Raw genomic sequence first — 23,873 nt, forward strand, 5'->3', positions numbered from 1 at the left:
AAAATTCTTCTGTACCAAACGTGGTTAGACTAATGCATTAAGACAAAATCTAGATAAAATCTATATGGCATAACAGAAAAATGAAATTAAAATGGAATTTATACATTCATATAATAAAATGTAGATCAAAAGATTCTAAGATGTTCGCACTGCCACAAGGCCATACGGTCAACCAATGAACACAAATGGCGAGCACAAGAAGCCACGTGTAACTTGCGCAATCTCCCTTTCAAGCGCTACAATGGCGAGCGCAAAACCTGCAATTGCCAATCAGTTTATAATGATATATATTTACCTGCCACTTCTTTTTTCCTCTTAACGGTTCCCACTTCTCTCTCATATCCATTTATCTCTCTCTCTATTTGGGTCTTCGTTTTTCTGCTCTTTATTCTTCGTTCACCCTTTGATCTCTAATGCTACAAAGCTCCGACATTGGCACGACCATGTGTTTGGTTCTATAAATTGTACAAACTAATAGAGGATACTCTCTTTCATCCCTTGGTCCCAAAAGAACATGTTCATGTGATCTGTGTTGTGTCTCTCACGTTGTTGGGTTTTCCTGAGTGTTGGCTTTTTTCTTGGATCAAGTGCAAACCACGTTTGGAATAGCTGTTTCTTGCTGTGTGATCTTCTGGGGTTGTTTAAAAAATGGATTTTCTGTCGGCTGTGGCAGTTTTCTTTTAAAAAAGTTTTCTTCTTTGGGAAACTTGTGGTAAAGGACAAATCTTTAAGCTCTTGTTTGGTTTTGGGGTGATTGGGAGATTTGTGTTATGGGACAAGGATGGCACAAGGGACTAATTGCACGTCTCAAACAACTATATTGAGTGGTCGTTATGCCATGGAGGATCAGAATGGTGATACTGTGGGGAATTTAAATCAAAATATTGGGAAACCTCCAAGGGATCATTCGGTTATGCGCCATTGCAGCAGCTCTTCATGGTTGGCTGAATCGGTTAGTATAATGAAATCCCATGTTGTTTTTATATTCACGCTTGTTGTGGTGTTACTTTGGTGAGGATGAATATGCTGACGAATTTTGCAGCATACCTGTATGTTTTGGATCAGCATTTGCATCCCCCAAACTTACGTTTTTCTTTTCCCCCTACTTAAATTGTCTAGCAGAAAATTATAAAGTGCTGCATGCCACTAAGTTAATGAGTCAGATGTCTGAATGAACATGTTGGAGTCAAGTGAGTTCAAGTATCATCGTACATTCTGATAAATTGATGATGCAGCTTTGAACTACTAGCTGTCCCCTTCTTTCTTTGATTAAAATAATCGATCTCGACTATTGACTTATAGCTACTCTATGTTTTTTAAGATGTCGCAGCTGAAATGAGATAGAGTTTAACCTATGAATGATACCTCAGCATAATTTGTAATTTAAAACCTGTGCAGCATACACAGCTTTTCATTTTGCATATATGAAAGCGAAATTTGATAGAAATCTAGGATTTAGGAAGGCTTAGAACAGATTATTTCCTTAGTTATTGGGACTTATTAGTTGTTGTACTACAGAAGAGGCTAGGATCCTACTGAATCTGAAGCTAATTGCAAAATGTCAATAAAGTTTCTAGTGATTTTTGTGGATGATAATAGAAGCTGCAGTATTAGGATAGTTTCCCTTGGAAGCTGGTAACATGGCGCTTTCCTGTTAAACTTTAGAGCAACTTCCTGTGTATGTTAGTTCATATCCCTGTTTTGACCACTTTGTTTCAAGAAGAGTGTCTATGTCTGTGAAAGCTTGGAAAGAGAAATGCATTTTTAGTTCTGTTAAGAACCTTGAAGTCACCACCCAAAATCTAGGATTTAGGACAGCTTTTCATTTTGCATATATGAAAGCGAAATTTGATAGAAATCTAGGATTTAGGAAGGCTTAGAACAGATTATTTCCTTAGTTATTGGGACTTATTAGTTGTTGTACTACAGAAGAGGCTAGGATCCTACTGAATCTGAAGCTAATTGCAAAATGTCAATAAAGTTTCTAGTGATTTTTGTGGATGATAATAGAAGCTGCAGTATTAGGATAGTTTCCCTTGGAAGCTGGTAACATGGCGCTTTCCTGTTAAACTTTAGAGCAACTTCCTGTGTATGTTAGTTCATATCCCTGTTTTGACCACTTTGTTTCAAGAAGAGTGTCTATGTCTGTGAAAGCTTGGAAAGAGAAATGCATTTTTAGTTCTGTTAAGAACCTTGAAGTCACCACCCAAAAGCTAGCTCAAAGGGTGGGAGTGCCCAAGACCTTATAAACTCCACATTAGTTGCACATACAACCAATGTGGGACTATATATCTCAACACGCCCCCTCACACGAGAACCCATTGAGCTTGAAGAGTGGACAATGCAACAGGCCCAGCCTACTTGTGCTAAGAAACGCCACAAGAGAAAGTGGGGGGCGGCGAGGCTCTGATACCATGTAAAGAACCTTGAAGTAGTTCCATAGAAAGATAATGGGTTGTTTATTTGTTCAAATTGTGGTATACTTTTTAAACCGAAATATTTTGTTATAGTTTTAACTAATAATTATTTTTTGTCAAGGAATCAAATATTGATATTATTGGCTTGAAATCAAGCACAGAAGAAAAATCTGAGTTTTCACCTATATTGCGGTCTGGAAGCAGCTCTGATAAAGGACCAAAGCAGTACATGGAGGATGAGTTCATATGTGCTGATACTCTTCATGAATGTGTTGGTCCAAAAGAGGACCTTCCTTCTCCAGCAGCATTGTATGGGGTATGTATCTTCATGTTGAGTTAAATCGATCATTTTATTTACCTAATGGAATGATTCTCTTCATAAGTGGAGTAATCTCCAAGATACTTATTTCCAGGTCATACAAATGAATTTCCTGTCACTGATTAACCACATGGGCCTAAAAGATTTACAACAATTAAAACAGGAACTTCATCTTGTAGAAATTATTTAGTTGACTATATGCATTGGTTAATATTCTAATCCGCTAGCCATTTGCATGCCTTTTTAGAAACTCATGGAAGTTGTGTGTACTGTTAATATACAGGTATTCGATGGACATGGTGGTATTGATGCAGCATCATTCACCAGAAAGAACATCCTTAAGTTTATAATCGAAGATTCCAATTTTCCATCTGGCCTTAAGAAAGCTGTTAAGAGTGCATTTGTGAAGGCTGATCTTACATTAAGAGATGCTAGTGCTCTTGATAGTTCTTCAGGCACCACCGCTCTAGTAGCCATTGTGTTGGGAAGGTGAGGACTAAAGACCATGTTATTCTCAATTCAGACCTATGCCCTTTTGCTTCTTGCATATGGGTTTTCATATATGCTAGCTGTTGTAAAGTAATAGTTGTTCAATTACTCTCTTTTTTTTTTTTTTTGTCATGGACATTCTTGATGTTGTAATTTTGCAGGGCCATGCTAATTGCCAATGCTGGGGATTCTCGTGCTGTATTGAGCAAACGAGGAAGAGCCATTGAACTTTCTAAAGACCATAAACCAAATTGCACTTCCGAAAGATTAAGAATTGAGAAACTGGGTGGTGTGATCTATGATGGATACCTCAATGGCCAATTATCAGTGGCTCGTGCTCTTGGAGATTGGCACATAAAAGGTTCAAAGGGGTCTAAAAGTCCCTTAAGCTCTGAGCCTGAGCTGGAGGAGATTGTGTTGACAGAAGAAGATGAGTTTTTTATAATGGGTTGTGATGGATTATGGGATGTGATGAGTAGCCAGTGTGCTGTTACAATGGTGAGGAGGGAACTCATGCAGCATAATGATCCCACAACATGTGCAAAGGCACTTGTTACTGAGGCCCTCCAACGCAACACATGTGACAATCTTACAGTTGTTGTGGTATGTTTCTCTAAAGATCCACCTCCTAAAATTGAAATTCCTAGATCACATAGGAGGAGGAGTATTTCAGCTGAAGGCCTTGATCTTCTCAAGGGTGTCTTGAATGGGAGATGAATAAAACTTGTTAGTGATTTGTACAGATTGAGTTGAGTGTTCATAAAATATGTGGGGATTTTTCTGACTAACTGCTATCCCTGCTGCTGCCTTTGAAGATTGTTGTTTGCTTAAATGTCAATCATATAATGTTTCACAACTTGAATTTGGAAGTACCAATCAGATTCAGAGCCTTCTTCACTTGTATTGTACTATATGATTATTACAAGAACTATATCACCCAGCTTCCTTTAGACATTCTTTAGGCCTTGTATACACAGCAAGCTTCTCAAGTCCAATTTTTGAGAAACGGCTCGTCAATAAGTCTCCTTCTGCCAGTTTTCTCATTTTCTATGGTGAGAAGGGATACAAATATACAACAGAAACTTTCATTCACAGGTGAAAAGAACTATGAAGTAAATGTTTTGTATTTTTTTTTTCCTTTTATTAATTTATCTTTTTCATCTTTTTTGAGCCATTGTAAATTTGTAAGAAATATTCACCTTTTTATTTATTGTTGACTTTGACTTGTTTTCACGTTTAGTAGAAGAAAACCAACAAACGGCACTTCTGCATTTGGCATAAAAAAACACAGAGTGTTACTTTTAAAGCTATAATACAATGTACACTCAACTTTGTTGTATAACAGCTCATAGATGGATTGAATCTCAAAAAAAAGGAAAAAATAAAAAAGCTTGATAGTGTTAAGAGTAAAGTATTTTTTTGGTGGTCAAAAAATATCATGATGCCTATTTTAATCCTTTAGAAAAAGAAAATCTAGTTGTTGTTGTTCCGAAATTCAAAGTAGTTTCACTTAATCAAAATTGTAGTCTCTCTAAATTGAAAAAAGATCCACGTTAGTCCCTCAAAAATATAAACATGAATCTATTTTGAATTTCGAGGGACCACGAGTCCACTTTTTTCCATAAAGAATTAAATTGAGTCTTGTGATATTTGTTGAAAATTCGAAAGGTACTTTATCCTAGTGTTAAATAGGGATGTAAATGAGTTGGATCGAGCCAAACTTGTCTTAAATATGTCAAATTTATGTAAAATATTTTATGTCTCGCTTGATCTTTTAACTTGATAAGCCTATTAAAAATTCAAGAATTAAAAAAATAATTAAAATAGTATTATTTTATTATTCAAAATTATTTAAATAATACTTTTATTTGTTTTATTTAAAACAAATAATAATAATAATATTTGCCAAATTATAGGCTTATAAGCCTATTAAAAGAAAGTTTATGGCATATCTTTTTAAAAGGTTTAAGCATGATCTATTTAACTAGATAAAGTTATACTTACAACCTATTTTCTTTACAACCTCTTACAATCATATATCTTAATCGTTGATTTCTGTCAATCAACGGTTATCATTTATTGTGATTTAATAATTAATTAATAAATTTAATTTGCGAAAATCTTAACTGTTGATTGATGAAAGTCAACGGTTAAGATATATGGTTGTAAGAGGTTGTAAAGAAAATAGGTTGTAAGTATAACCTTCTCCATTTAACTATATATATTAAGTCAAGTCTAACATAATGTAAGTTAGGTCATAAGCCCCTCACAAGATGTGTGACTTATTTATACCTGTAGTATTAAATAAATAAATACTAGACTCATGTGAACATAAATATTCAATTACCCTCATGTTAAAAAAAGAGTTAATCAGTTAAAAAAAAAATTAGAGGATTATATGAAATTTTTGTTATCATTCTATTTTTGACCCATTTTGATTTAATATTTTTTTCTTTTACTTTTTTTAAGAGGCAGTTTTTCCCAAAATAAAAAAAACAAACAAACAAACATGAAAAAAGGTCATATTGGCGAGAATGATTGTTGCTTCCAGAATGCTCGAAGATTGTCCTATTTTCCTTTCAACTCCAAAAGTAAGTTTTGGCGAAGCAGAGACATCATAAGATGCTTAAACTGTGCAAGGCGTTGTCATTTTCTAAATTCTCTTCAACCCCTTTTCTGAGGTGTTTCACAGTGCATTCATCTTCAAATTCTTCTTCAGTCCCAAGCCATGAGCATGTTTCTCAGCTCATTCTAGACCAAAAATCCGCTTCCAAGGCGATTGAAACCTTCAGATGGGCCTCCACAATCCCAAACTACGTTCATTCTCAATCCACATACCGCGCCTTGATCCACAAGCTCTGTGCTTTTCGGCGTTTCGACAATGTCAAGCAACTGCTCGACGAAATGCCCAACTCAATAGGCTCTCCCCCCGGCGACGACATCTTCATCACCATCATCCGTGGCCTCGGCCGTGCCGGAATGATTAGAAGAGTCCTCAAAGTTGTTGACTTGGTGTACAAGTTTCATGGCAACCCATCTTTGAAGATTTTCAACTCAATTTTGGATGTCCTTGTCAAGGAGGACATTGACATAGCTAGGGAGTTTTATAGGAAGAGTATGATGGAAAGTGGGGTTGAAGGGGATGATTATACTTTTGGTATTTTAATGAAAGGGTTATGTTCCACAAATAGGATAGGTGAAGGTTTTAAGCTTTTGCAGCTCATCAAGTCTAGGGGGGTAACCCCGAACACTGTGATTTACAACACTTTGCTCCATGCACTTTGTAGGAATGGGAAAATTGGGAGGGCTAGGAGCTTGGTGAATGAGATGGAAGAGCCCAATGATGTTACCTTTAATATTTTGATATCTGGGTATTGTAAAGAAGAGAATTTGGTTCAGGCTCTTGTGCTGCTGGAGAAGAGCTTTGGCATGGGTTTTGTGCCTGATGTTGTTACCATAACTAAGGTGGTGGAAATTCTATGCAATGCTGACCGTGTAACAGAGGCTGCTGAGCTTTTAGAGAGAGTTGAGGGCATGGGAGGTTCACTCGATGTTGTGGCTTACAACACCTTGATTAAGGGGTTTTGTGGAGCGGGAAAAGTGAAACTTGGACTTCATTTCCTGAAGCAGATGGAGAGTAAAGGCCATCTTCCGAATGTAGATACCTATAATATACTGATATCTGGTTTTTGTGAGTCTAGGATGTTGGATTTGGCTCTCAATCTTTTTAATGATATGAAAACAGATGGGATCAAATGGAACTTCATTACGTTTGATACAATAATTAGAGGTTTGTGTTCAGAAGGAAGAATCGAAGATGGTTTTTCTATTTTGGAGCTAATGGAGGAAAGCAAAGAAGGCTCTAGAGGGCACATCAGTCCTTATAATAGCATACTATATGGTCTATTTAAACAAAATCATTGTGATGAGGCAGCTGAGTTTCTAATAAAGATGGCAAAATTGTTCCCTAGAGCTGTTGACAGAAGCCTGATGATTTTAGAGCACTGCAAGGAGGGGACTGTTGAGGATGCAAAGAGGGTATACGATCAGATGATTAATGAAGGTGGAATTCCAAGTATTCTAGTTTATGACTGCCTTGTTCATGGATTTTCCCAAGAAGGTAGTGTCCGAGAGGCAGTTGAGCTGATGAATGAAATGATTGCTAATAACTGTTTTCCCGTTCCATCTACCTTCAATGCTGTCATCACTGAGTTTTGCAGACAAGGAAAAGTTGAGAGTGCCTTGAAGTTCATGGAAGACATTACCGCAAGAGGTTGTGTACCCAATACAGAAACTTACAGTCCTTTGATTGATGTCCTATGTAGGAAGGAGGACCTTCAGAAAGCCTTGCAGGTCTTTATAGAAATGGTTGGGAAGGGCATCCTTCCCGACCTTCTTATTTGGAATTCACTGCTACACAATCTGAGCCAAGAAAAACATTTCAGTAAGAAAATGTTCAACATAGATGACCTACTTTAGTGATCTCTGCTCTGGTGGATTAGGGAAAATTTAAATTTGTTCCCAGTGGTGGTTTCACTTGAACAACTGTGACATCAGCTTGCAGCATTATATTGTCAATACCATATGGGTTATTGGTTTTATGTGGGAAATTTCGTAGATTATTTCTGGATGGATCATCTGAATTCAGCAGAAGTAGTTTGTCCGGTGTAATTTCAGATTTTTTGCTGAACTTCAAGGAAGATATTAGTATACACCATTATATTGATGACTGACACAGATAGCCTTAGATATACTGTACTCTGTCCCCCATAGTGATAGAGATTTGTGCAAACTAGCCTCCGCAATTAATTTCTTAGGTTAACACTCTTAATACTCACTACCCTGTTAAATACGTATTCTTGTAACTTGTAAGTTTGTGACGAAATCTTCTAAAAACTATAAAATCTTTGAAAACATTTGATCTGCTGAAAACATGTCCCTTTGTGCAATCTTGTTGATAAGTTTTGGGTAGGTGACCATCACTACCTCCCTAATTTACTAGGTAGAAACGGTGTAAATGCTTATCAACGGTTTTTAAATATAACATTAAGCACTTCCTGCAGACCTTATCCCAGCAATTATGGGTCTCCATAACGTGGTGGAGTCCTCTTGGGTGAAATATTGAGTTGTCTTCTACAGAATTCACCATTTCTAAGTGTGAACTAAATTCTTCTTGGTTCTCCATAGTCCACACTATTATTCTTCATTTTCCTTTTCTAGCATCATGGTTTTGATTCAACCTGAGATCACAGCTCAATAGCTGCCTCTTATCTATCTGTGTAGCTTCTTGTTATGCAGAAGTCACATATTTCACATTTTCTTAGTGTTGTTAAACAACATGAGATAATGAACTGGATGACGTCAAAGTTCAAACTCATCAATGGGCACACGGACACTTGACTAGTTTGGTTGGTGATGGCTAGGCAAGTGTAGTTAGCCTGTCACTGTCTTACGCCCTGGATATTTAGCTTTTTTGCTTTGCTCCTCATCTTTAAGATAATTTCCAATGCTTTTTCTTAGCTTCTAGTGAACATGAATGATGGTACAAAACTTACACACGTCTGTTGAAAGGTGTAAAGAATCGACATAAAGTGGCTGTCCTTTTCTTTGGTCTTTTATGAATGTAGTTCCAAGTTATAAAGGATGATGTAAAATATAATGTTAGAAAAATCCTTTCTCGCCGACAAAGATAAGTACATTTTATTAAAACAAAAAAAGATAAGTACATTTCGCTGAGGATTTGATTCATATCTTATAAAGATATGGGTTCCAATCCATTAGATTGATATCAGAACTTTATTAGTGGAGTTATATATAATTTTTCAAAGAGGTTAAGAGTCTTTTCTAATTCTGATAAAATATTGATATCTAACTCCATTTAAATTTTTAAGAAATTAAGAAAAATTCTTTCCTTGATAATATCTGTAGCATATGTAACGTTTTATATTCTAATTGTTTTGTTCATTTCTTTTTCTATTTATTACATATGCATTTTTCAACTTGATATTATATGATATGTATAGATTTTAATAATAAGTTTTATAAAAATCAGGTCATCCACACTGAAAGTCCAATAAAACGTTACTTAAATGTCTTACAAAGAGCTTTTTTTTTAATCACATATTTTTCCTTTTTTATGGGATGCTTCATCCTGCGACTTCTTTCTTCCTGTGGAGAAGAATTTTGGTGCTTTGGAAACATTATTGATGCAGTGGTACGAAGCAATTAAAATTGAACAATGGCTAAGGAAAAAGGAGAGAAAAAAAAATATTTTTTTTTAATTTCTTGAAAAAAAATATTTGTTTTATGTCAATTCCTTAACAGAAGGAGCACATACGCCCAAAACACTAAAAATTGTTTTCTTGTGGTGGAGAGGAGTGATGATATGTTTATGCCTGAATGACACAACTATGAGAACCCCCTTCAGGTTATAACATTATTGTTGGCGAAAAAAATTGTATTACGTTTGAACTTCATATATTTGGAGAGAGGCGGGGTTATATTTATAACTTTTTTTACTTATAATCTGTTATGATTAAATTTTAACGGTTAATTTCTATCAATCTAACGATTATAATTTATTAGAAATTAATAATTAATTAATTTTTAAAAAATATTAAATAAATATGATTTATTTAATTATAATCGTTAGATTAGTGAAAATAAATAATTAAATTTAGTTGTAAGATATGATAAGCAAAAAGAGGTTGTAAATATTAATGAAGCACAGACACACACAAATTTTAAAAAAATGTGTGTCGGACAGATGTGGTCATGTGGGACACCGATACCGCGACATGCTCATACAAGTTCAACATTTTGGGACACGCGATCAACGCTCCGACACGCAGTCAACTTTTTTCGACACGCGGTCAACGTTCCAACACATTTTTTTTAGGTCTATATTTTATTTTATTAATTAAATATAAAAAAATAATTTATAAATCAATTTTTTTTGTAACGAAATTTGATATGAAAAATTAACAAAGTATGAAAAATTATTATTTTTTTATATTTATATTATGAAATTTGAATATTTGATTGTTTATATGACTTATTATGTGCTGTTATATGTATTAAATATAAATTACATTATATATATTAAAAACAATATTTAATATCAAAACGTGTCTCAACGTGTCAAAATATGACATTTTTTAAAATTAACGTATCGACATATCGTGTCTCGTGTCCCGTGTCAGTGTCGATGCATCATATAATATTCTTTTTGTGGTTGATAATTGATGCATCTGTAATATTTAGATATGCATTACGTTAAAAATGGTTTCTAGCAATGCATGACGAAATATGTGAAACTAAAAAAACAAAAAACGTAAATAAAGTTTATTAGGTATATGTGATATTTTTATGGGTATTATTAATCTCATGTTAAAAGAGATAAATTATCTTATGTCATAGAGTTAAATTTGTGGGCTCCATCACCTGAAAAATAAAAAAAATAAAAAAATGACACAGTTATCGAAAGGTATGTAAGACGAGAAATTTATCCTATGTAACATGAGAGTAATTTTTTCCTATTTTTTTTAATAAAAATATGACTTGTGTATTATTTTTTGATTATTTCATTCTTATTTTCAAAAATTTCATAATTGAAGTATAAAAAATAATACACATACTATATTTTTATTAAAAAAACAATACAAGCACTCGAAAAACTTTTGTTAAACTAAAAAATCTCCCATAAAAATTGTTTATACGAGAATAATACACATCTTATATGAGGCCTATATTTATATTAAAAGAAATACAGTACAAAAATAAAAAGATCATTAGTAGAGGAAAAAAACATCTCCAATAAGGCTATAACATAACAAAATATTTTTTCTTTAAGTTAACATTGAACAATGTAACGACACAGACACACAAATCTAATAAACCATAGCCGCCGCTATTAATGTTGGTTGATTATATCATCATTTACAAATCTAATAAACCAATAGGATTATTTTATTAGATTTGAGATGCAGACGGTGGAATGGGATCAGATTCAAAACTTTCAACTATAAACTCGAAATTAGCAGGGAAGGACATTGGCAAGTTCCACCTGAACTCTTAATTGTAATAAAATAATATTTTCTTCTTCTTATTATTAAGTTCACATTTTCCACCTTATATTATTATAGAATTTTGCATCTATCATTTAATATGACCACAACAATTTTTCTACACACAATATTTTGTGGGACCCGCAATTTTTTTTTTTTAAAAAATAAAACTCCGACACACAAAACAAATATCTATAACAGAACACAGTCACTTTTCCTACTATATAACTCTTATAAAATCCATTGTTATATTAGCGTTTGCGTACATATCTCGTAAAGTCTTAAGTCGGGTCAAGATCATTACAATCACAAACTCAATACACCATCTTCAAGAATCCTTCAACTTATCAGAATTTCATTCTGCTGCAGATTCAATTCAATAGCCACATAACAACTCAGAATCACACAGATTAAACAAAGCATATCCACTCACAGAATCACAATCAATTACTTGAAACCAATGGGGTTTGAGAATGAAGCAGGTTCATCATCTTATTCACTACCACCTTACCCACGAGAAGATACTCCTCTTCTCGCCAAGGCACCACCTCTCTCTTCCAAATTCAAGACCTTCGCAAACATCTTCATCGCCATAGTAGGCGCTGGAGTCCTTGGCCTACCCTATAGCTTCAAGAGAACGGGTTGGGTCATGGGGTTACTCATGCTCTTCATAGTTGCGTTTCTCACATACTACTGCATGATGCTCCTTGTTCGCACTCGCCGCAAGCTCGAATCCATCATGGGGTTCTCCAAAATCGGTTCTTTTGGCGATCTGGGCTTCGCCATCTGTGGCCCATTTGGTAGATTCCTCGTTGACGCCATGATCGTGCTTTCTCAATCAGGGTTCTGTGTGAGCTACCTTATTTTCATTTCCACCACTTTAGCGTTTCTCACCGGAGAAACGGCGCCGGTTTTTCTTGGTTTGACGCCGAAGGTTTTGTTTCTGTGGGCTTGTTTTCCGTTTCAATTGGGGTTGAATTCTATTCGTACTCTGACCCATTTGGCTCCTTTGAGTATATTTGCTGATGTTGTTGATATTTCAGCTAAGAGTGCTGTGATGGTGGAGGATGTGTTTGTTTTTCTGAAGAATAGGCCTGCTTTGGAGACTTTTAGGGGTTTCTCTGTGTTTTTCTATGGGATAGGTGTGGCTGTGTATGCGTTTGAAGGCATAGGAATGGTTTTGCCCTTAGAATCTGAGACTAAGGACAAAGAGAAATTTGGTGGAGTCTTGGCTTTGGGGATGACTTTTATTTCTCTCTTGTTTGGTGCTTTTGGAGCTTTGGGTTACTTTGCTTTTGGTGAAGAAACCAAAGATATTATCACTACTAATCTGGGTCCAGGGCTGATAAGTGCTCTGGTACAGTTAGGCCTTTGCATCAACCTGTTCTTCACTTTTCCTTTGATGATGAACCCTGTTTATGAGGTGGTTGAGAGACGGCTCTGTGCCTCTAGATACTGCTTGTGGCTGAGGTGGTTGATTGTGTTGTTGGTAAGCTTGGTGGCACTTTTGGTGCCTAATTTTGCAGATTTTATATCCCTTGTAGGAAGCAGCATCTGTGTTGTTCTTGGCTTTGTATTGCCTGCTATGTTTCATTGTATAGTTTTCAAGGAGGAGTTGGGTTGGAGATGTCTAGTTTTGGATGGAGCAATTGTGGTCTTTGGATTCGTTATTGCAGTTTCCGGAACCTGGACTACCTTAATGGAGATTTTTTCCCCTAAGGCCTGATTTGGTAGAAAACCTCTTTATTCCAGTTATATTGGAAACAGCTGTGCTTGATGAAATTCAGATTTTTTTTATGTTAAAATGTCACATGCCGATAGATAAACTTGGTTTTCCTTAATGGAGCAGGAACTATTTTACTTAGGTTCTCTATGAGATTTGATGCTGCTCTGAAGTATTTTGTTTACTGAATATGATAATGTTCATCTGTAATAATAGAGCTACCTATTCTTTGTTGTGGTTATGCTGTTATTTTTTGGTAAAAATTACCGCTCAAGTTTCTATTTTTGGACTGGCAGTTCCTTTTTGTTGGAATTGAATATAAGAAATGTGTAAAGAAAAGGTAAGATATGTACCCCAACTTTGAGAAATATTCCTTTAGTTACTGTTTGAAATTTGATTCATGCCATATGTGCATTACTGATACTTTTGCATTTTCATAGCTAAAAATCAAAGTGAAATCCTCGCCCTTGAGCAATACCTATTGACTATTGTCATGTTTGACCTAATTATAGACAGATAGGTTAGTCTTTTTTTTCCTGGTGCAATTCAATGACCAGAAGCATGGTTCTAAAATGGCAACTATATTGGTTATTTCTTGCTTTGAGCTCTAAATCACTTTAAATTGTAATTAGGTTTTTGAATTTAACTTTGTAAAATATTATAACTTCTTTTCGCCTAAATACAATGTCATTAAGAGCAGTTGGCATCTTCTTTAGTAGCTTCAATAATAAAGACAACAATTAAATCATGAGTTATTGGTTAAATGTTGCATACTTGTAATAGGCATTAAATGAGTAGTTTGAAATATATTGACATTGATTAAAAATATTAAGAAGTTAGAGATTGATCTTAAATTCTTCTAAAACAAAAAAAGTATTTAGGATGATGAACAGAATATTTAACATCAAATAGTTCCTCAATAGCAGTAAAAAACAAGTTATTAAATATGTGAAATAGTAAAATTTCTTAGTTCAACTTAAAGTTGTTTTTAAAGTACGGGGAAGGATATTGTGACAACCAAGTTGTGTTACTACCAAGTGACTACTAATTAATCTCATCGTTAGATCGATTATGTTGATCCAACGGTTATATTTATTTTTATCTTTGTATGGTCATGGTTTCCCAAATTTAATACTTTATATTTATTTCTACCTTTGTATGGTTATGATTTTTCATATTTAATGCTTTCACTTTAAATATGGGAAATCATAACCATACAAAGATAGAAATAAATATAACCGTTGGATCAACATAATCGATCTAACGGTGAGATTAATTGATAGTCACTTGGTAGTAACACAATTTAGTTGTCACAATATCGTTCCCCTTAAAGTATATGAGATAATAGTCTTAAGAGAATTTTTTTATGGAAGGTAATAATTGTCAAACACGGCAAAGACTAATTGTTCAAAAATTTAGAAAACAATGTGGGTCACAATGATAATTTATGATGCCCTAATTTATAATTTTGAAGAGGGACATCAAAATAAATATTATTTTTTTAAGTTTAACCTTACATTTAAAAAATATTTTTGACCCATTTAATATAAGTGAGTATTTTTTTATAGAATTGATTTAAAATTTAAAGATTTTATCAAAATAGTGTAATGAGACGTGTAAGGGGGTCGTGCGCGTTGAAGTTATTTATAGGTGAGATGTGCGACTTGTGCATAAATAAATGCATGTCTGTCATGTGGCGTAGTTGAAAGTTGTATATCACTCCATACACGGCTTGAACGCTCACAATTCTTTCACATCTTATTGTATTATTTTGATAAATTTTTTAAATTTTATATGAATGTAGTTAATAATTTCAGATTTTGCATCACTATGATCAAAAGAAAAAAAAAATATAGTTAGGAAGATGAATGTAAATTTGTTTACGGCATAAGGCCTAGACAATCTATAATTACTTCATCTTCTTCTGTGCACAGAGAGAAAGGTGGACTTAAATACCGCAAATGAGATTCTTAAATCTTCTCTTATTTAACTTATAAAATATTTATATATTTATAAAAATTTTAAAATATAAGAAATATCCAAGATATTTTCAAGTAGTTCTATTCAATGATCATTATTATTCAGGAACCCTACCGTGATTAAGTGTCAAATATAGAATTCTTAAATACTATTAGACCATGTCTACATATTATAATATTTCATTTTAAATTTTTGTAATAACAGTAAAATATCATAAAAAATACTATATATCTTCTGTTTTGCCCCAGCAAGTTGCATGCACACCTCCTTGTTGACATGTGATTTTACCACTGCTTGCATTAATTAAAGTCTTTTAGATTCAATCATGTTTGAAATAATATTTTTATGCCAATGTTCAATTGTGTGGAATATAAATATCAAAAGAAAAACATATCATTTTTTCCCTTTAATCACACTTTTTTTAGTAAATCCCTTTAATCACACTTTACCAGCATCTGAAAACTATTTTACAAAAATTAAAATACTAAACATATTTATATTCTTTCACTCGACCAACTCAACCAAGAATATTTATATTCCACACAAACTCAGTATCCATAATAAAAAATTTCCCACAACCTTAACCATTTAAAAAATAAATGAATAACCACTATCAAGAAAACTCTACCACTGTCATCCCCTCAAAGCAAATAAATAAAAATTAAATATATAAAAGTTCAAATCTAACAAATAAAATAAAATTCTCAACTCATAAAACTATAAAAGCATGGATGGTAAGATAGCTTGTTCCTTGTGTGCCTAATAAAAATAAAAAATAAAAACATGAAAAAGTATAATTAAAAAATGCAGCTGCATGATGCAGCAAAGGACAACAACCCATAACCCCTTGAAAAATGTAATTGGTCTACCTCAATTAAATATTAATCTCATTTATTAAATTCCCAAAAATGGTCAATTGCACAAGTTTCCAACCCAAGAAGATGAAGGGTACAAATGTAACAAAAAAGATTGGCTATGAAATTAGACTAGCATGAAAAATGGAAGACCCACATTCACAGCAAACACCCACATGAACAAAGAAAGAAAACACAGAGAGAAAAAAGTGGAGAATTTGAAGAGAGGGTCTTGCATACGTGATTTCCAAAGGCCACACACACAAACACCGCAAATATAAAACACTCCAACCTCCTAAACAAAGACTTCACGTCCAAGCAAGAAAAAAGAAAACAGCTTTATCTGATAAAACAAGAGAAAAAACGAATCATTACCAATTTCGAAGCTAAAAATAAGATCTTTCATTTTGTTTTGGCGAATCTGAATAGATCAGAGCGTGATGTCTTGCTCATCGTCATCAGGGTCGGAGGAAGATGATGAGGGATTCGACTCTTATCGGAAAGGAGGGTACCACGCCGTCAGGGTCGGCGATCAGTTCGCCGGCGGCAGGTACATAGCGCAGAGGAAATTGGGTTGGGGTCAGTTCTCCACCGTGTGGCTTGCTTACGATACTAACACCTCTGTATGTTTGATCCCTAATCTTCTTCTTTTGTGATTTTTTTTTTTTTTTTTAATCATTTCCTTCCAAAGGGGTTGTTTTGAATTTCCCCTCACTTTTCTTTTTTAAAGATGATTTTGGCTTGTGATTGGTGTTCTGGATTTGAAAATTTGTTGAATTTGTTTCCTTAATGCAATTGGTTTTGGAATCTATGGGAAGGGTGGAGTTATGAACTTGTGTGCTGGCTGTGTTGTGATTGTGTGCATATTTCTTAGTTTAAAATTGTCTGCTTTGAATGGTGTGGAGGTTCCAAGATCTTGCTTTATTCTTTCCTTTTTCCTGATACCTTGTTACTGTATCTTGTTATGTGTATATCTGATGTCATTTTCGGACCTATGGGCGTAGTTTCATTAAATGGATCGAATTGAGATTATTTGGGTTATTGATATTGATTTTTTTCCCCCTTTGCCACTATGATCCATTCTTTTTGCTCAACATGTGTCACAAATGCCTAAAAATACTTACATGATGGAATAGCCAAAAAAAGGGGGGATGATGGTCCTCGCAAAATGTGACCACCTGGTTTACATAGATTTGTCCGCATGCAGAGGAGCAATAAATGTGTCTCTACCTGTTTGAACACGTTGATACTGATTTGGTGCTCTTGTACATAGATTTCTCTGTGTTCCTTGGTAACCGAGACACTATTTGTCTTTTGTATCGAAGAGATATATTTAATTTTATTGGAAATATTATAGTGAGCTGTATATGGAATGGAAATAATTGTCGTTCTGAAGTTAAATGCTGATTCGGCGGAGTTCACCGTTAAGGCTTAGGAGTCTTTTATATCTACAATCACCATAGACTTCTTGTAGGATCTTGTTCATGCTTGAACATAGAAAACAAAAATGGGCCGAGCCAAAAGAAAGAAGATAAATGGAAGAAGCTTAACTTGTATAGCATACACATTATTTCACTATCCATTGATCCAGGTGGGGTGGTTCCACGGCAAGGCAACATTCTCTCAGGCACTCTTGCTAAGAACCTTGCAAGTCCATCCTTTGCATTTATGGCTATGCATGTATTCTCGTTGAGTTTTCCCCAACCAAATGATAATTTTCTTTTATTATTTTTGTTATGGTATTTCCTAAACATGGGCTATTTCTTGCTTCTGATTATTCTTTTGCATTTGTTGATTGGGCTTGTTCACTGTTTCTGACTTATTACAATTTTTGTGCACCACTATGTGCTTTTTCATTTTTTTTTCTTCTAATTTTAAGATTGTGGTTTTCAGTCATATGTTGCTCTCAAGATCCAGAAAAGTGCGGCCCAGTTTGTTCAGTCTGCCCTTCATGAGATCGATGTTCTTTCAACCATTGCTGAAGGTGACCCCTCAAATTCGAAGTATGTTGTCCAATTGATTGACCACTTTAAGCATACAGGTCCAAATGGGCAGCACCTTTGCATGGTCCTTGAGTTTCTTGGTGATAACTTGCTTCGTTTGATCAGATATAACCGTTACAAAGGTCTTCCATTGAATAAAGTTAGGGAGATTTGCAAATACATTTTGATTGGTTTGGATTACTTGCATAGTGAACTTGGTATAATCCATACTGACCTAAAACCTGAAAACATTCTTCTACTTTCAACCATTGATCTTGCCAAAGACCCTTTTAGATCTGGACTCTCCCCAATTCTAGAGCGGCCTGAGGGAAACACAAATGGTGGATTTTCAAGTCTTATTGAAAAAAAGTTGAAGAGGAGAGCAAGGATGGCAGTTGCTAAGATATCTGGAAGAAGAGACTCAATGGGAGGAACAGGAGAAGCTGCAAAGTCTGGTAGAAATGTTGATGGGATTGATGTGAGATGCAAGATAGTAGATTTTGGAAATGCATGTTGGGCTAATAAGCAGTTTGCAGAAGAAATACAGACAAGGCAGTACAGAGCTCCTGAAGTTATACTGAAGGCTGGCTATTCCTTCTCTGTTGACATGTGGTCTTTTGCTTGCATTGCTTTTGAGCTTGCCACTGGTGATATGTTGTTTACACCCAAGGGTGGACAAGGTTTTAGTGAGGATGAGGTATGATGATTTTGCTAATAAACTATTATGGTTTAATTTCATTCTTAATCCTATGCATGTATAATCTATGATAAATGTTCTAGCATGAACTTTTTATCTTAATTTCCTTGCCATTGCTGAAGACAAAACTATGTATAGATAACATGATTTAAGAATTTGGTTAATGAGTTCTTGAGAGGTGTTTTAGGTGTGCCCTAGGTCCCTGATATAATTCTTGTCTTCTTGATGATTAGCTTTCACGGTTCTGTAAAAGTAAAGAGGCTAAATTTGTGTGGCAATATGAAACCTATCTACACTATGGTACATTTGGTTGGAGCAACCTAGCTAAATGTACCTTTGCATGGTCCTTGTGGAAATATGCAACCTAGCTAAATTTTTGGGGAGGTTCACAACACTTTATCTGGAATAAATTAGGCGTTTGGTTTGTATTTGGTGTGAAGCACATGGCCTTTTTAATGGGAGGTGACTATCTGAAATGATATGAAAAGAAGTGTTGAATCATATTAACTTTTATCATTAATATTTATAAATACAATAATATTACTTTTATTGTGGAAACAAAGATAAAAAGATACTTAAGAACAGAGTTTGCTCAATCAATTGTAATACCAGTGCATTAGATGTCAGGTTAACAAATTTTCTACAGTCTTTGCTTTAAGCATTTTTTCATTTGAGTGGAGAAAATAGTTGTGATAGTAATTGTATAATTTCTGTCTCAAGTGCCAGGACTATTATATATTCCTTCTGTTGCCAGATCATGTGTGATAACTTTACAGGGAATGGTCACGTGTTACAATTTATCTAAAAATATTCCTTGTCACTATCTATCTATGATCCTTTTACGCCTCTGGTGAGAGAGGAACTAAAAAAATACGTGCTCTGGTTCTGGAAAATTTCGTGTTGTTTTTATTTCTGAAAATGAGTTTTTATAATCCTAAGGTGAAATTTGAAGTTTCATGCTAGCGATCAATTAATATTAACTCGAAGTAATTATATAAGAAAGTTATAGAATTATAGTTTCTACCATTAAAATGTTCTTCTTTGATGATCATGTTAAAAAGAAAATGATCAAGATGTAGGTGTTTGCATTATGAGTTTCATGCTAAAGGGCAAAGAGCAAATCCCGGGGTACACGAAGCTCCTAGACTTTGCCAGGTTAGGGGTGAGAGTCAATTGTAGGCAGTCTTACTTACCCTTGCATTTTTTGCAAAGAGACTATTTCTCAAAATTACCTTTCGATTACAAAGGAGAAATCTTCTTGCTGCTCCAAGGCTCGCACTCTATCAATTTGATGCTATTAATATATAATTTATAACTACAATTGCTGGAGTCAGAACTATTCTTTGATTTGCTCTGTTAAAAAAAGGGAAATTATGATCATTCATGTAGTTGATGAAGCATACATCTGTTGTGATTGCCTAAACTTGTTGTGCACCAGTCTCTATCTACACTTCGGATCATGTGTTACAAGAATAATAAAACTGTGCCTTGTGTTGATCTCAGGATCACCTTGCCCTGATGATGGAACTCCTTGGAAAGATTCCCCGGAAGGTATGTACACTCCCACTGTATATATTATTTCTTGAATAGCTATTGTGGCATATCTAATGCTTGTGAGTTGCAGATTGCTATTGCTGGAGCTCAATCCAAGGATTTCTTTGACAGGCATGGGGATCTAAAAAGGATTCGAAGGCTAAAATTTTGGCCACTTGACAAATTGCTGATTGAAAGATATAAGTTTTCAGTAAGTGACGCTCATGAGTTTTCAGAATTTCTTTTGCCACTTTTTGATTTTGCACCTGAGAAGCGACCAACTGCACAACAATGGCTGCAACACCCATGGCTGAACTGCAAGGAGTCAACTCCAAATGAAATGAGAAATGAATCAACAGTGGAAAAGGTTAACGTTGGGATGAGTAACCTTCAAATCAAAGTGGGAAAGTGAAGGGGAGAAATGTGTTTTGACCTGGTAAAAGTCAAAGTCACGTATTGAAATTTGAAGCCCCTCCTTCTACATGGATGACTATTGATTGTATTTTTACTTCTTCTTTTTGCTTTGTTCAAGTTTAATAAGATTCTTTTATTGGATTATTAACTACAAAGATGTAACATAGTAAAGAATTTTGTTCAAACAGAGATATCTGACAACAGAATTTGCTTGTATAATATTCACGTGTCGTGAATAGTAAGTCATGAGATTCATTCAAGTCAAATCTTAATTTTGTTCATCCAGAGATATCTAACATAGTAAGTCATGAGATTCGTTCAAGTCAAATCTTAATTTTTTTTTTTACTTCCCCCCCTCGCCCCCCCCCCCCCCCCCCCCCCCCCACTGAAGTTGAACTCAGCATATAAAGCGCACAGATTACGTAGTTGGAGAAATTAATTTGTTGATTCTAACGTGGCTATTGTTTCTGGTGGCCTAACCACTGGTCTTTTTTCTTTGCGATTTTAGAATATATTAACATCTTGTTAACAACTATGTTGCAGCAACAAAGGATACGATACGACACGACACGCTAATATGTTAGTTTTAAAAAATGTCATATTTTGACATCTTACAATACGTTTTGATATTAAATAATATTTTTAATATATATAATATAATTTATATTTAGTACATATAACAGTTCATAATAAGTTATATAACCAATCAAATATTCAAATTCTATAACATAAAGCAAAAGTAATTTTTCATACTTTGTTAATTTTTTATGTCAAATTCCATAATAGAAAAAAATTGACTTATAAATTAATTTTTTATTTTTAGTTAATAAAATAAAATTTAGACCTAAAAAAAAATGTGTCAAATGCATGTCGAAGCATTGACTGCGTGTTGAAAAAAGTTGACTGCATGTCGGAACGTGTCGGAACATTGACCGTGTGTCCTAAAATATTGACCGCATATCGGACGCGCGTCAGAACGAGTCGGAGCGTGTGGGCGTCTGACACGCAGTTTTTTTTTTTCTTTCAAAAAGCATGTTGGTGCTTTCTTGGTTAACAACCATGATATCTCTTTCTTTTCTTTTTTTCTTTTTTAGTACAAACCATGATATCTCTTTAAAAGACTCAAAATTGTTGATGTGGGCTAGAATTTTCAAACCACTAATGTCTGTTCTCAAACTTGCACTAGTCGTTGGTGCATTCTTCAAGCTTTAAATAGACCTAAAATGAAATGATGCTAGCACAGCCTGGGAGCCATGATGGGGTGGACCCAAGGAAGTTCAGTTGCCCTTTTCCCACATTTTTCATTCTAAAATTTTTAATGAGATTAAGGGTAGAAATAAATTAGGTTAGATTTTACTTAAATAGATGTTTTGTAAAATTATGTCATTTTCAGTTATTTATCATGAGTAGTTTTTTCCACCTGCTTGCTTTTTCTTTTTTTCAAAATGCAAACGTTTTGCATGATTTAAAAGTGAATATAAATTATACAAACTTTAATTTTAAAATAAGTATAACATTCAATAAAATTATTTTAATTTTGTATAAAACAAATATACTCTATTAATATGTAATTAATAAACTATACAGATAATATTATTTTTTTACTTTATATCAAAAATGGCTAAAATGCAATAAACTCTCTCAAACTATAAGTTATTGGGGAAAGTTATATTTATAAAAATTTTATTTACAAACTACACTAAGTATGCCGGTCAAACTGCACTAAAGTCACGTATTTAAAATTATTGATTAAAGTATGACCGGTCATACTTAGTGTAATTTATAAAAAAAAATTATAAACAGATCATTTCCGTAACTTATGTGCCAAAAAACTGTAATGCTTTGAATTTACCAACACAACTCATTTACCTTACCAAATCATACATATTGAGCCTTTATAGGAGGAGGTTTTGTCATACTCACAATTAAATAAATTTAAGAAGCCGTGTCGGCGAGTTAAAGCCCAACAAATATTATGTACATAGAATTTCAATTATGGGTTTGCATTCATCGTTTAACATGACACAAAAAAAATTTCTGCATACATAATATTTTGTAAGGCTCACACTTTACATTTTGTGAGGCTCACACTTTTTAAGCAAAAAAAAAAACTACGGCACTCAAAACTAATCTCTATAACATTACACAATCACTTTACCTACAACATAATTCTTATAAAACCCTTCAATTATATGTCATCGCAGAGCTTCTGTTTTAATGGTTTTCTTCATGTACACTAAAATTCACTTTTTCTCAGTTTGCTTCTATGTTTGTGTATTTTGGTATTCAACTTTGTATCTCAATCTAATGGTGCAGGAAATGAAACAGAAGGATTGTTATCTCAATCCTCCCAACCCCAAAGGAAATTGAGTTTGCAGGTTAGCCAAATACATGGATTATCTATTTGAATTGTTTTCTATATTTTCTATCTCCGCATAAAGAATAAATACCTTTTTGAGTCCTTAACAAAAAAATAACATGGTCTTCACTTTAGTCTTTTACAAAAAAAAATTAGTTGGCTGGTCCTATGAAATTTAAAGTGGATCCATTTTAGTACTTTTGAAGAATTAATATGGGTTTTTTTTGAATTTGTGAGAAACCAACTAAATGAGTCCACTTTGAATTTCTTACACTAATTTTTTTTATAAAGGACTAAAGCAAGCATTGTATTTTTTTTTAGGGATCAAAAAAGATATTTATTCGCAGATAAATTTACGTCATCTAAAACGTGGTAATATCAGGATAGCAATGAGGCATGGTCAATAATAGAAGACTGATGATTGGTTCCACAGCACCAACTTGAACGTACAATGAATGTGGAGGGTGTAAATATAAGTGCAGAGCTGAGCAGGTTCCTGTAGAAGGAAATGACCCAATTAATAGTCCATACCAGTACAGATGCGTTTGTCATGGATGATATATATCATAATCATTAATAGATTATAGCATGTTGTAATTTTGAGTTGTAGTATACTTGCAAAAATCGCATGTAACTTGCCTTTTGGTTCCTTATCATTTTTTTTCTTCACACTCTCACTACTACTCTGACCTCTTTTTGGTTGCTCATGTATATTCCATTCCACGCGCACTGTAATGTTGCAGTGAAAGTAAGAGCATCTTTTAACAGCATCACCCTCTTTTCAAAGATTTCTGTTAATCATAGTTTTAATCATAGCCTTGTGATATTTGCACTTTCTACAAATGTAGTTGTTTAAGTCCGGGTGGTAAATTCTTTGAGCAATCTACTGATTAAATCAGAAGCAAAGTACTGATGTAAGACTCAACTTTTTGCAACTTAAAACTGCTCCAAATTGAATACTTAAGATGGAGTAGATGACTCAAATTTGTGAGTTTTACTTATTATAGAGACCTACTCTGCATCCCAGCTCTGCTTTTTAT

The 23,873-nt window shown here is 34.1% G+C and overlaps 4 protein-coding genes across 6 annotated transcripts; all 4 read left to right on the top strand.

Moving 5' to 3' along the window:
- The first annotated feature begins 330 nt into the window (after window positions 1–330).
- Window positions 331–4,435, top strand: LOC133291769 (probable protein phosphatase 2C 47). 2 transcript variants are annotated; one of them, XM_061490092.1, is made up of 4 exons: window positions 331–976; window positions 2,539–2,733; window positions 3,020–3,225; window positions 3,387–4,435. In XM_061490092.1, the coding sequence occupies exons 1-4, from the start codon at window positions 782–784 to the stop codon at window positions 3,940–3,942; spliced, it is 1,152 nt and encodes a 383-aa protein (XP_061346076.1). In that variant the 5' UTR covers window positions 331–781; the 3' UTR covers window positions 3,943–4,435. The 2 variants fall into 2 exon arrangements, with proteins under 2 accessions (XP_061346076.1, XP_061346078.1); XM_061490094.1 differs by having other exon boundaries at window positions 331–952.
- Window positions 4,436–5,877: 1,442 nt separating this feature from the next.
- On the top strand, window positions 5,878–8,063 carry LOC133291786 (pentatricopeptide repeat-containing protein At2g17525, mitochondrial). The gene has a single exon (XM_061490116.1). It carries the CDS (start codon window positions 6,130–6,132, stop codon window positions 7,702–7,704), a length of 1,575 nt encoding a protein of 524 aa, XP_061346100.1. The 5' UTR covers window positions 5,878–6,129; the 3' UTR covers window positions 7,705–8,063.
- A 3,499-nt stretch (window positions 8,064–11,562) lies between these two features.
- Window positions 11,563–13,364, top strand: LOC133291775 (amino acid transporter AVT3C-like). The gene has a single exon (XM_061490101.1). It carries the CDS (start codon window positions 11,752–11,754, stop codon window positions 13,015–13,017), a length of 1,266 nt encoding a protein of 421 aa, XP_061346085.1. The 5' UTR covers window positions 11,563–11,751; the 3' UTR covers window positions 13,018–13,364.
- Window positions 13,365–16,019: 2,655 nt separating this feature from the next.
- On the top strand, window positions 16,020–20,694 carry LOC133291752 (uncharacterized). 2 transcript variants are annotated; one of them, XM_061490066.1, is made up of 4 exons: window positions 16,020–16,500; window positions 17,771–18,527; window positions 20,031–20,078; window positions 20,152–20,694. In XM_061490066.1, exons 1-4 carry the CDS (start codon window positions 16,289–16,291, stop codon window positions 20,470–20,472), a joined length of 1,338 nt encoding a protein of 445 aa, XP_061346050.1. In that variant the 5' UTR covers window positions 16,020–16,288; the 3' UTR covers window positions 20,473–20,694. The 2 variants fall into 2 exon arrangements, with proteins under 2 accessions (XP_061346050.1, XP_061346049.1); XM_061490065.1 differs by having other exon boundaries at window positions 16,020–16,471; window positions 17,742–18,527.
- The last annotated feature ends 3,179 nt before the right edge of the window (window positions 20,695–23,873 follow it).

The sequence above is a fragment of the Gastrolobium bilobum genome, unplaced genomic scaffold, assembly GCF_033153095.1.
Source record: "Gastrolobium bilobum isolate Gb01-03AN ecotype WA unplaced genomic scaffold, APGP_CSIRO_Gbil_v1 utg1885, whole genome shotgun sequence".
Taxonomy (NCBI): domain Eukaryota; kingdom Viridiplantae; phylum Streptophyta; class Magnoliopsida; order Fabales; family Fabaceae; genus Gastrolobium; species Gastrolobium bilobum.

What these genes read in the sequence shown, in the direction of transcription:
- LOC133291769 (XM_061490092.1), top strand. Translation starts at nt 782, where the DNA reads ATGGCACAAGGGACTAATTGCACGTCTCAAACAACTATATTGAGTGGT. An exon ending in GTATAATGAAATCCCATGTT is followed by an intron (nt 977 to 2,538) that starts GTTTTTATATTC and finishes TTTTTTGTCAAG; the next exon opens with GAATCAAATATTGATATTAT. An exon ending in CTCCAGCAGCATTGTATGGG is followed by an intron (nt 2,734 to 3,019) that starts GTATGTATCTTC and finishes GTTAATATACAG; the next exon opens with GTATTCGATGGACATGGTGG.
- LOC133291786 (XM_061490116.1), top strand. Translation starts at nt 6,130, where the DNA reads ATGCCCAACTCAATAGGCTCTCCCCCCGGCGACGACATCTTCATCACC.
- LOC133291775 (XM_061490101.1), top strand. Translation starts at nt 11,752, where the DNA reads ATGGGGTTTGAGAATGAAGCAGGTTCATCATCTTATTCACTACCACCT.
- LOC133291752 (XM_061490066.1), top strand. Translation starts at nt 16,289, where the DNA reads ATGTCTTGCTCATCGTCATCAGGGTCGGAGGAAGATGATGAGGGATTC. An exon ending in ATCCCTAATCTTCTTCTTTT is followed by an intron (nt 16,501 to 17,770) that starts GTGATTTTTTTT and finishes GATCCAGAAAAG; the next exon opens with TGCGGCCCAGTTTGTTCAGT. An exon ending in TTGGAAAGATTCCCCGGAAG is followed by an intron (nt 20,079 to 20,151) that starts GTATGTACACTC and finishes TGTGAGTTGCAG; the next exon opens with ATTGCTATTGCTGGAGCTCA.